The sequence below is a fragment of the Phaseolus vulgaris genome, chromosome 4 (genome assembly GCF_000499845.2).
Source record: "Phaseolus vulgaris cultivar G19833 chromosome 4, P. vulgaris v2.0, whole genome shotgun sequence".
Lineage (NCBI taxonomy): Eukaryota > Viridiplantae > Streptophyta > Magnoliopsida > Fabales > Fabaceae > Phaseolus > Phaseolus vulgaris.
Window position 1 is genome coordinate 37,269,464 of NC_023756.2, and position 13,473 is coordinate 37,282,936.

The window sequence follows — 13,473 nt, forward strand, 5'->3', positions numbered from 1 at the left end:
TCCTGGCCGCCGCCGCTGTCTCCAGCACCCTCTGCGGCTGGATCCTGGTCTGGGCGCGTGGCCTAGCGGGAGCCACGCTCCCTCTCTTCTCGGCGACTTCACTCTCGTCGGCGATGTGAGCCACCGCAAGTCGCCTGACTTCAGCAAACGTCGCAGGGTGAGCCGTGATCAAGGCCTCACAAAATGGTCCCGGCAGCACGCTCTTCTTGAATGCATAAACCAACATTTCTTCATCTTTAGCCGGCGATCTGACCATCTGCGCTCCAAAGCGATTCAGGTAGTCTCTGAGGGACTCTCCCTGGTACTGCCTTATATCAAACAGATGATAAGACACCCTGGGCGGTGCCTTATTCACGATGTACTGCTCGACGAAAATCTTCGAGAACTGTTGAAAGTTGGTTATGTGGCCGTTAGGCAGGCTCACAAACCACTCCAACGCCGTTCCTTGGAGCGTACTCACGAACATCTTGCAGTAGACAGCGTCTGACCCTCCTGACAGCATCATCTGCGTATGGAACGTGGTGAGATGAGCCTCAGGATCCTCCATGCCGGTGAAAACAGCCTTAACCGGAACCACTCTCGCGGGAATGGGCGTGTCCGTGATCGCCTGAATAAAAGGCATGGGAAAAACACGAGGTGGCGACGATGGCGCAACCTCTTCAGCGGAAGAACGCCCTTGCTGCTCCTGAAGAGCTTGACGCAACTCCTCAGTCACCTTGCTGAGCTCCTCATTCCTGGCGCGAGAGGCGACCAGGTCCTCATGCATTCTCGCCTGTTCGATGCGCGAGGCCTCCACAGTTGCCTGCAACGAACGCATCATCTCTGCCATCTGTGCCATGGTCATGGCAGCGGCGCCTTCAGCAGCGACGGGCGCAACTGGACTTGAGCGATTGCTTCTCATTTTTCTCATGAAACTCAGCGAATCACAGAATGCAACGAACGACACTTACTTCAGCTACGATCGACTCAGCGATCAAACGGGGAAAACTGTGCGAAACTGCGCAAGAAAACTCAAGAACACCGTAAACCTTCAAAGGAAAATACAACTTCACCAGAAACCACCACTTCCCCACGGACAATCAAACGAGCGAAAGAACTCAAACTCTACCGAACAAATCACGCATAAACAGCAGCAAACCTCACTTCACCGAACAAAACTCGAAACGAACGGTGGAAAAATGCGAATTCACCGAACAAAACTTAGACAAACAGCGAACGATGGTTGCACCAGCACACAACCACGCAAAACTTCGAAAACCTCCAAGAACTCACGCTGTGGATGGGAGCAAATTTTACACGGCCCCACGGTGGGCGCCTGATGATCCTGCCTGTTGACCGGAACGCTGGAAACTGCCTCGTCAAAGGATCGACGTGTGCACTGCTTCGAACTTCCGTTCCTCTTCGAGATCCACCTCGAGAACCTGCAAAGAAACAGAGCGGCGCCGCTGCGGCCGATCGCACTCCAACGCCCAAGTCAGTGACGGTATCACCAAATACTAAGAGAACAAGAACCGTGCAAATCCTCTCTCACAGTAAGCTCTATAACTCGCAAGCGTAAAGAGTATAATCTGAATGTGTGTACCTCAGAAAGTTCGTTAAGAACTCTTATATACCTGGTAGCTTTCTCTCTCCTGGCAGTTACAGACTTGGACACGTGGCTCGCATCCAACTGTACACGTGCCATCATCTGGAGGCTCCTTGACTTGGGCGCTGCTTCTGACTCTCCTTTTGGCTAAGTTACTTATGCATGGTGTTGCCCAGTGCATAGCTAACTTGGGAGTGCGATCTCTACTGGAACTGGCGAGTTAGGGGCCTTCATACACCTTCCCTGTGGTCTCGCCGGCCGCCTTCATAATCTGCTTCTCCTTCATCTTCGGCGATGTGCTTGCTCTGGCGATCTCCAATGACTAGAACGTCTGAATCTACATCTGGCGACTTCATCTTTAACCTGGTGATCGCCGATTCTGGTGAGCTGGAGATCGGAACACGCCAATTTAACAACTGGCGACTACGCGAGCCCCCCGACTTCCTTCCCTTCTGCCAACCTGGCGCCTTGTCAACACGCCTATACTGTAGCAGGATGCCACGTCATCACTCCCGACTACCAGGGCGGTACAATCCTCATCGAGGTTTTGGTCTATATGGGAACAAACTTCTTCTAGAACCTCAATGTATGACTCACAATCACTGTTATTTTCAGCATTATCACAAGGTGCAAGAATGGCTTGTGATGGCTGACTCAAGACAAGTTGATCTTCAGTAAACAAAATTTGATCATCATAAATGTTAGGACTGTTAGTTTCATTGCTAGTATCTTGAACCCTTTGATATGGAAAAACATTTTCAAAAAAGACAACATCTCTAGACACAAAAATTTCTCTTGATTGAATATTCAACAAAATATATCCTTTTGTCCCCCTTTTAAAACCTAGAAAAACACATTTTGATGCCCTTGGATCAAATTTTCTTCTATTTGTTAACAAAGTGTTAGCTTAACATAAAGAACCAAACACCATTAATCCATTAAAATCTGCTTCAGTTTTGTAAAGCGTTTCATGAGGAGAAGAATAGTTTAAAACAGGTGTGGGAAGCATGTTTATAATATCCGCAGCATGTCTCATCGAATATGACCAATAAATTTTGGGTAAATGAGATTGTATCATGAGAGTTCTTGCTACATTTAATAAATGACCATGTTTCCTTTCAACTATACTATTTTGTTGTAGAGTATTGACACATGATGTTTGATGTACTATTCCTTTATTGATAAAGAAATTAATCATGAAAAATTCAATCTCATTATCACTTTTTATTATTTTTGTTGCTGTCTCAAATTGTGTTTGAACAAACAACAAAATTTTCCAAAACCTTAACAACTTCATATTTTTGTATTAAAAGAAAAATTCATGTGTACCTCGAATAGTCATCAACTGAGGTCAAGAAATATTTATTACCATGAATTGATGGTATTGAGTATGACCCCCAAATATCTACATGAATCAAATCAAAGCATTTTGTTGATTTAGATGTACTAATAGGAAGTGAAAGTCTTTTTTGCTTTGCAAAAGGACAAACATCAAAAACAAAAGATTTGTTATATTTAATGTACCGCCCTGGTAGTCGGAAGTGATGACGTGGCACCAAGCTACAGTATAAGCGTGTTGACAAGACGCCAGGTTGGCAGAAGGGAAGGAGGTCGGGGGGCTCGTGAAGTCGCCAGTTATGAAGTTGGCGTGCTCCGATCTCCAGCATACCAGAACCGGCGATCACCCAGTTGAAGATGAAGTCGCCAGATGTAAACCAGGCGACCAAGTGATCAAAGATCGCCAGAGCAAGCACATCGCCGAAGATGAAGGTGGTGCAGATTATGAAGGCGGCCGGCGAGACCACAGGGAAGGTGTACGAAGGCACCCTAACTCGCCGATTCTAGTAGAGATCGCGTTCCCAAGTTAGCTATGCACTGGGCAGTACCATGCATAAGTAACTTAGTCAAAAGAGAGTCAGAAGCAGCGCCCAAGTCAAGGAGGCTCCAGATGATGGCACGTGTACGACTGGATGTGAGCCACGTGTCCAGGTCTGTAACTGCTAGGAGAGAGAAAGTGACCAGGTATTTAAGGGTTCCCCAACGAACTTTTGAGGTACGCACGTTCAGATTGTATTCTTTACGCTTGCGAGTTCTTGAGCATACTGTGAGAGAGAACATTGCACGGCTCCTTGAGATTTCTTGAGTGTTTTTGCTCTTAGTATTTGGTGGTTCGGTCGCTGACTTGGGCGTTGGAGTGCGATCGGCCGCAGCGGCGCCGCTCTGTTCTTTTGCAGGTTCTTGAGGTGGATCGCGACGAAGGACGGAGGTTGAAGCGGTGCTCACGTCGATCCAAGTTTGACGAGGCAAGATCCAACGTTCTGGTCAACAGGCAGGATCATTTAACAAAAGAAAATTTATTCTTGATAACATCAATACATTTATTTGAAATATGACCTAATCAAAAATGCCAAAGGGTTTCTAAATCCTTTGAAGTTTCTGGTAAGATGGGATCCTAAGTATATAAAGTCTATCTTACATCTTAGCAGAGCTAATCAATTTCAAGAAGTTATTGTCCTGAATGTGACAGCCATTAAAGTCAAAGGTAAGAATACAAGATAGTTTTTCAATCAATTTTGTTACTGAAAGAAGATTAAAAGTAAAACAAGGAATATACAAAACATTGTCTATGACATGATTTTGATTGAGAAAAACACTTCTAGAATAATAGCAATGACTTGATTTCCACTTGGTAATTTGATAGAAATAGGATTAATTTGATGATATGAAGTCAAATAAGTTAAGGATGAATAAATGTGATTAGTAGCACGACTATCAATGCACGACTATCAATAATCCAAGAACTGAAGGAAGAAATAGAGTTATTACCAGTTTGTGTTGTCATCTTGGAAGGAATAGAGTTATTACCAGTTTGTGTTGTCATGTTCGAACCTTCATGATTCTGCTTATTATTATTAAAATTTGTATTCTGAAAAACTGCATTAGTATGACTACGATCATGGTTCTGTTTTTTAAACTTGAAATCAGGTGGAAAGCCATGTTTTTCATAGCATGTATAAATGGTATGCGCTGTCTTTCCACAATGACTGCAAATTTTGGAAGTATATCCTCTTCCATAACTTCCTCTTTCGTATCCACCACCTCTGCCATAGATGGTAGCATTGTTTTTATAACCTCCTTTGCTAGTAGCAACCATTGTCTTGGATTGATCACCCAAAAATTGTCTCTTTTGTTGCGCAACAAGAGATGAATAATATAATGAACTAACATGGTAAGGTGAACAAAGATCTTGTAAGGGAGCAACAACTTCACCCATGGATAAATGTAGCAACCAGAGCTCTGATCAGAACTTTGATACCATATTATTAAATAGAACAAAGATGAACAAAAAGGAACAAATGGACAAAAGAGTAAAAGGAATGCAAAGGATATGAGAATGAATATCTCTTTGATTATCTCATTGAAATCAAAACAAGTAGTCTGAATATATACAAGCAATACGTTCATTCTAGGTCTAGATAAAGAGAGAAAGAATCAATTAATAAATACTAGAACCATAACAAACAAAGACAAAATAAATGTTATTCACCTCTATAAAGAGAAACAACTAAGAATTAGAAAAGACACAATTAATATTAGGATACTTCTATAAGTATGGTATCCATATCCTTTAATAAACTCACATCACAACCTATCTTTTGAAAGTAAACCAAAGTCATTCATGATTCATCAACTTTGAGACCGATCTTATTGTCAACCCACTTACATTTGAAAACGGATACATTAAACTTGGTATAATTAACTTCCAAAAGCTCTACTATGACACAATAAAAAGGCATTAATCCCACAATAGAGAGACCATCCCACTATGCCAATCATTTACAACTCTTTGTTCTTTTTGTGTGGAATGTCATATAAGGACCAATGCACTTCATAGAAATTTCCATGTGTGGAATGGGATTGCTTAAGTCTTTTCCAATTTTATTTTTTTTCATTTACTTACATGAAACCATGTAAATAAAATAATTTTCACATAAAATAGTGTAAACGGAATAAAAATCATATGAAAGTGAATCTCACTGGCTTGACTACCTCATGATCATTTCTGATTAAAAAAACCACATAATCGATTATGTTATAGTTGTGAGTATATCTCATATATTAAGGTTCACACAATCTTACTACATATATTTAGAGATAAAAAGAATGTGAATTGAATAAATTAAGTGAGATTTGTTAAATAGATTATTTATTTTATTTTATTTTGTTTTAAATATTTTATTTTTATGTTTTATTATTTAGCTATAATGATTATTTATTGAACTGTAAAAAAAACGTATGTTTTTCTTATTTATCTTGTTTTAATTTTTCAAACAAATATACATTTATAATCCTAAATATACTTTTTATATATTTTTTAAAACAAATATACTTATAATACTAAATAAAATATGAGTTTCATAATTACATTAGTAAACTGTACACAAAAAAATAGAATAATTTATTATTTATTTTTAAAACAAAAATAGTTATCACAATCTCAAAAATAAAATCATAAAATAATTATAAATATAAGGTGTATCTCTTTATTAATTGTTATAAATTTTTAAAAACAAATATACTTATATAATACTAAATAAAATAAGAGTTTCATAATACATTAGAAAACTGTAAACAAAAAATAGAATAATTTATTTACTTTTAAAAATAAAAATAATTATCAATATTTCAAAATTAAAATCATAAAAGAATTTTAAATATATAAGGGTATATTCTCAGTGCCGATAAAAGAAACCGGTATCTTCTCTTTATATAGTGACATATATAATTTTATTTTTTATGAGTAATTAATTAAAAATAAAAAATAATATATATATAATTTTATAAAAATAATATTAAAAAACATAAATTGTTATTTTTATAAAGGGAAGTTTTTTTAATTACTTTTGTTTTTGCCGGTTGACTTAGGTTAAGCACCTCCTCCTGGATCTGCCTCTTTTGGAATCTGATTCACATCTCCTTACCGCCCTAGAATAAGGTTCCGTTGTGACAAAGAGCGTCCTACCTGTTGATTACATTCTGACGATCAAGTCAGTTAGGACTCACCAAAAGTAACAATTTAGTTAAGTGTGCAAAAACAACGTACTTTCACCCGGAGACTCAATCTCCTTTTATAACTATTATTGTAAGAGCACTTGCTCACGAGAATAAAATCTTAACTGAAAACAAAACTGGGAACATTAATCTTTTATCTTTAATATCTCTAACAGAAAAATCTACCTGTCACGGACACCAATTATTTTCAGGTGCTAACCACAGGGCAATGTTCTATTACGAGTGCACACCCTTATCTTTTTAGGGTTATTATCAGCAACTATCAACAAAATATTTAATATGTAACCAACATGCAACAAATAATGAATACACACGTTATAAGCAATCAACATGCACATTTATCTATAAGCACACACACATAATGGGCCCTCCCCTTCGTACGACAACCACATTGTGCTCATTTTCAATAGGCCCCTTTAATTGGGCCAAACGCATAATCCTCACCCGAGCCCAATAGCCAAGTTGACCACTTGTTGACCCAGACCGAGGACCGTGTTATTCTCAGAGGATTGCGGAGAACCGAACTCCTGCTCAGTACACAAGCCCTCCAGGCTCGAGCTGAGCTAGGCTAAGCGAAGAGTCTTGAGTGCCTCGGCAGCTGACGTGACGGTTTCTCAGTGGTTAGGTACGCACGACGCACGAAGCGTCTCTGAGGTGACATCTCCCAATAATCAATTTGGCACACACACGTGGTGCAACATCGGCGGTGGAGAAAACCTCACCGTTTCGAATTCCATTCCTCGCATAAACGCTATTGTAAACCTTGTTAGCGCCATAATGTTTCATCTAAATTCAAAACCTTTTTCGCTCTTCGATCCCCTTCGCTCACACCTCTTGTGCCTTCAGGATCTCCACTTCTCTAAGTTCCCCCATTTCGATCACAATAGGTATTTTTCCTTTATAATCTTTTAACATTATACACACGTATCATTGAATCAACTGCCCGATCACACCATTAAGCATTCATATCTACATTGCATGAGCTGGGTTTGCATATGAATTTATGGTTTCTGCCAATGATGATGACTGTCTCCCTGTTGTGGGCATTGCATAAACCTTTAAATGTACATGCCTTGAGCTTACGATTACTTACTTTGCCTGGTCTAAACTTTGTTTTTGCATTCTGCTTGTATGTTGTCCTAGATAAAACCTGCTAGGATTACAAAGCCTTATACCCTTAGGCACCCCAAAACCTTTTAGAAGAAACCTCATCCTACACCTCCTCTGAACAAATAGTAACCCTTAGAAAATGCGATTGTACCATTGGTAGAGAAAACGATATGATATACATAGTTCCTTGTAGAGAAGATGAACCAGTGTGTTGTGAGGAGTTCTCCAACCCTAGGAAACCCTTATGCTTTTTCTATGTAACCGTGTTTAAAAAGGTCATTTTATGCCTTCCCCTTACCATTTTTCAGAAAGAACTTTTAACCGAGTTGAACGTTGCTCCGACCCAGCTACATCCTAATAACTGGGCATTCATCCGAGCATTTACCATCCTTTGTTCATAGTTTGGCCTTTCGCCGTCTGTGGAGGTTTTCGTATACTTTTTTTAGGCCAAAAGATTGGGCCGCCAACTCTGGACCCTGGAAAATGCTTGCTTACCCTCTTCTAGTCCTCTTATAAAAACTTCAAAGGCCACTTCTTAAAACTTCGCGCCAATAAATATAATCCTACTCTTTTGGATGGGTTCCCCTATATTGCACCGAAAAACCGTGCTTCAAGGTTGTTCGGCGCCTGGAAGACCTGCCCCCTTATGACCAGGAAGTCTGCAAGTTCTTGTCAAGCTTGCAAGTTGTCTTTGATAGGACTTACCTGTTAAGCAAAGAATTCATCCAAAATGCCCTAAAGAGCTACACGGGTATACCTTCTATTTTAGCCTCAGCGTGTTCCACTCTACTTTATAAATTGCAACCATTTGCTTCTGTTTACTGCAGAAAGGATGCTAGCCAGATTCAGCAATGAAGAACTGGAAGAGATGGCAAGGAAAGCTAAGGTGGCCAGTCAGATGCCACTAAAAGCTCCAGTTGCTCTTGTGCCTACCGAGGATGATGAAAAAGACTAGCTCGGGACTGATCTTCCCCAGAAAGAGGAAGGCTATCATCGTCCCTACTGAGCACTCCCCTTCACGCAATCGGGCTGCCTACCACCATGCGTCTGCACCAAGAGCTCCATCCCCTTCCCCAATCATAATGTCCAACTTTGAAAGGGGCGCAGAGAACTCTAGGAGGAAAGGGTTATGAGACCCTAGTCTGGACATTGCCTCATATCTTGAGAGTGCCCTGATATTGCCCAATGATGAAGAGAGTTTGATGGTCCTTGATGGACGCCACCTACTTCAAGAGGGCATGAGGTTGTCTGGACAAGCTCTGGCCACAAACTACTTGGCTGCCAAGCAAATACAAAGTCAAGAGGTTGCAACGGAGTTGAAGATTTAAGAAAATGAAGAACTCCACCGAAAGGTGGTTGGCTTGCAACAGGAACTTTAACACCTCCAAATCCTCTATCAATGTACCGAGCAACTCTTGGCACAGAAAACTAAAGAAGCCGCAGAGAAAACAACTCGTCTAACCGAAGAGCAAAGCCACCGCGAAAAGCTACAGCAAGAATTGACCCAAAAGGATGAGTTCCTTGCCAGCGAAATCGTGGTCTACAAACCTTTCTAGTAGGATTTGAGGTTGCCATGGAACAAACCTCTGGACTCTACCCAAAAGTGGACTTCTCGCAGCTAGCTCCGGGCAAAGTCATGGTGGATGGGGAGCTCAGGGAGCAATGACCAAGTCTTTTTATCTTTGTACAACTTATTTATCTGTGCTCTGCTAGTGAACAATTTACCTTTGATTTTTACTAACATCATCTTATGCATCGTAATATTTAAACCATGTCTTAAGGTTTATTGCACAATCCTAAAGTAATGAAAGTAACAAACTCGAACACAATGTTGAAAGTAACTGATTATTTATCTTAAACATATTTCAAGCATAATCATCAAAAGCAATTGAACATTTATCGTAAACAAACATAAAAACATGAGGTTCTAACCTTTTAACAAACCGCACCTTATACAATAACTAATCAAGGGCATCTTGTACCTTGATCACGACTTCGTGTTGCATCTACTCGGATATCCACCTTATCTCATGTTGGACACGTGGTGATCCGAGCTCATCATAATATGCATCTTCACAATAATTGGCTGAACAATTCAAACCATACCCCATTTTGCATCTCACAGTGCGCCTAGAATCGAGTGATCACATGCTCACCGAGCTAACCCGACTTACTATGTGCTTAAATGGATAATTCAACTATTCAGCATTTACTCATCTCACAGAACGCCTAGACTCGAGTGATCACTTGCTCACCGAGCTAACCCGACTTACCATTTGCTTAAATAGATAATTCAACTATGCAACATTTACTCGTCGCACAGAGCGCCTAGATTCGAGTGATCGCTTACACACCGAGATAGCCCGACTTACCATGCTTTTATTCAGACGATTCAACTTTGCACTTACCCGTGAGTAATCATTTCGCACACAAGGCGCCTACTCAGGTAACATTACCGAGAAAGGTCGTAGTATGATGAGCCGACTTTAAACAAGCAAACATAAAAAAAAAGCAGTGCATCATTTTCTGAGAACAATTTTTCATTAGATGACCTCGTTAAAAAACCCTCTTTAAGGGAAAAAGAGCGTCATCTTTAAGCATCACATAGTTCAACAATAAACATTTAATCAAACAGATTAACTAAAATAAAACTTAAGGTTTGTAGCATTTCATGTTCGAGGAATAGTTCCTCCTTCTAGGGTTTATAACCTGTACACCCCATTCCCGAGCACTTCAACCACACGAAACGGTCCAATCCATTTTGGAGATAACTTATTCTCCAACTAGTAAAGGTGAGCTTTTCGCATTACCAAGTCCGCAACCCTGAATTGTCTTGGTTTGACCTTGGTTCTCTGTCACAGCTCCACCTTTCTCTTCAAGGCCTCTGATTTCACACGGGCCTGCTCGCGGACGTAATCTAACAAGTCTAGGTTCACCTTTCTTCCCTCGTTGGACTTTTCCACCACAAAATTCTGGTACCGAGGAGAGTTTTCCTAAATTTCCACCGGTATCATATACCAAACTGAAAGGGGTCTCATTAGTCGTCAATTGAGGAGTAGTGTGGTAGGCCCACAAAATCCGAGGAATCTCCTCTGACCATGTACCCTTTGCTTTCTCTAGCCGCCTTTTCAAGCCTCTTAGCAAGACCATGTTGACCGACTCCACCTGACCATTCGTCTGATGATGCTCTACTGAGGCAAATATTTGTTTTATCCCGAGCTCTGAACACAGCTTACCCAACTGCTGGCTGGCAAACTGCATTCCATTATTTGACACTAAATGTCTGGGGATCCCAAAGCAACACATTATATTCTTCCAAACGAAATGTTCTACCTTATGAGCGGTTATATGTTCTAATGGCTCGGCCTCAATTCACTTCGTAAAGTACTCGATGGCCACCATTAGGTACTTCATCTGGCGTATCGCCAAAGGGAAAGGACCCAAGATATCTATTCCCCAAGTATGAAAAGGTCACGGGCTATAGATCACCCACAGCTCTTCTGTTGGCGCATGATGCCAACCAGCATGCTTCTGGCATTGTTCGCACTGCTAAGCATCTCTCCCACAGTCTTCTTGTTAGAATGTATGACCTCAAACGAGAGGGAGGTGAATTGTTTAAGGGGGGGTTTCGCAAACTTTTTAAGCTAGAATGATTTTTTTTGCAAGAAACCAGATTAGGAATTCAGTTAGCCAAGAAATAAAGCTCAAAACAGTAAAGCACCAGAAAAACAATCGGTTGTTTCGTAAAAACAATCGGTTGTTTATACCAGTAAAAAATAACAACAACTGAATTTAAAGAGTTTAAGGAAGAAAGAAATGCACAAACAGTTTTTACTGGTTCACTCTTAAACCAAGAGCTACATCCAATTTCCCAGAAACCACTCGTGAATCCACTAAGTAAGCCAAACCATATTACATACACACACCACCAAAGAAGTGACTTTGATCCCCTCAAGAAACACACTTCCTTTGGCTCAGCACACACACCAAGAATGTTGATCTTGACAACCTCAAGAGCACACAACCCTTCTTGGCTTTACAACACCAGTACAAAGTATTCATAACAAATTACACTTGTTACAAAACAAACTGAAATCAATACAGATGTAATCTTATTCCACTAGCTCTTGATATACCAAAGCTCAAAGGTGAAAACTCAAATCTTTGAAAAGCACTTTGTGAAAAACTCAAATATGTTTTTCTATCTTGTTGTTTGTTATAAAACTTAAACAAACTATTTATAGCATTTAAAGAATGGTCAAAGCATTTAAAGCAGGAACGTATTCGGTTATAAAATCATTTAAAGCTCACTTAACTAACAAAACTGTTTCTGTTAGGATTTTCAAACAAACAATAGATTGAAAGTGCAAATCAATCGGTTGTTTTGGTTTGACAGCAAGTCAACCAAACAAAAACAGTTTTCAAACTTTTCAAAAACACCTATGTATAAATAAATTGGTTGTTTCGACAAAACAATAGGTTGTTTTTAACTTAGTTTGAAAAACACTTTAAACTTAAAAAATTTGAAAACACTTAAACTTTAGATTCAACAAAGAGTGGATTACAAAGATTAACTACCCCAGATCCTACTCTAAAACACAACAGCAACTTCAGCCTTCCACAAACGCTAGGATTTGGATTCTTCAAAGCTTTGATCACACTTGATTCAACAATCTCCCCTTATTTGATGAAGACAAATCCCTGGTTGCTTGTGTTGGACTTTATCGAATCTGAAGCAGTTCCTGCAAAACAAAGTTTAAGCAATATACAACATCTATGACAGCAGGTTAGAGCAGTACAAAAAAATTGTGTTTTTGCTTAACCAAAACAGCAGAAAAACCAGTAACCAAAACCAACCAAAATCAGCAGCAACAAAACAACATAAACATTAATCACTTAAACAGATAGAGTTTGCATATTTAAAGACAACACGACATAACATTTCCCTCTATTTGTCTTCACAAATACACTATAAGAAGAGATAAAACAGAAATTTTTCCAAATAAAACAAAAATTTAAAAGAAATAGCACTTAAACTGGTACAAAGCAAAAACAATTGGTTGTTTCGAGCATTCAACCGATTGTTTTTCTTCAGTCATCCTTGCCATATTGCAGCTCAAAGATCTGGTTCTAAACAACTTCAATTTGTTCATCCAGGGTCAGAAAACGAGTGTCCATGCTCTAGAATTTGTTGTGAATGCTCTGGAAATTGGTCACACAAAGATCATGGATATTTCTTTGCTTTTCAGCAAAGCCATCAAGCCTATTCACCATGTATCTTTCAAAAGAAGACATAAAAGGAATCTCATCCCCTTAATGTCCTGTACTTGTTCCAGTATCAAAGTTAGTTGCAGGTTGTTCTTCATAGCTTGATCTTCTTCATCAAAATCAGTAGCTGCAACACTTGAAGAACCACCATGATCACCATTTTTGCTCACCCATCTTCCATTTATCTTGGTGAATCCCATTTTGCTTAGCGAACCATTATTCATTTCTTGTGTTGATTTAACCAACTCAGAGATCTCATCTTCAAGAGTCACTTCAAAATAGAGCAAGAATTTAGAGATTAAAACAGCATAGGGATAGTGGTAGTCACTTAACCTCATGGATTTTTGTATATGTTCTTTGATGATATGTGATCCGATCGGTCATCGGTAGTCGATGACGTCAGCAGCAGAGAACCACGTGGACCACTCGCAGGGTGA

The 13,473-nt window shown here is 39.7% G+C and overlaps 1 protein-coding gene across 1 annotated transcript; it reads right to left on the reverse strand.

Annotated features, from left to right (window-relative positions):
* Positions 1-10,540: 10,540 nt before the first annotated feature.
* Positions 10,541-11,074, reverse strand: LOC137838758 (uncharacterized). The gene has a single exon (XM_068647984.1). The coding sequence runs from the start codon at positions 11,072-11,074 to the stop codon at positions 10,541-10,543; it is 534 nt and encodes a 177-aa protein (XP_068504085.1).
* Between the last annotated feature and the right edge of the window lie 2,399 nt (positions 11,075-13,473).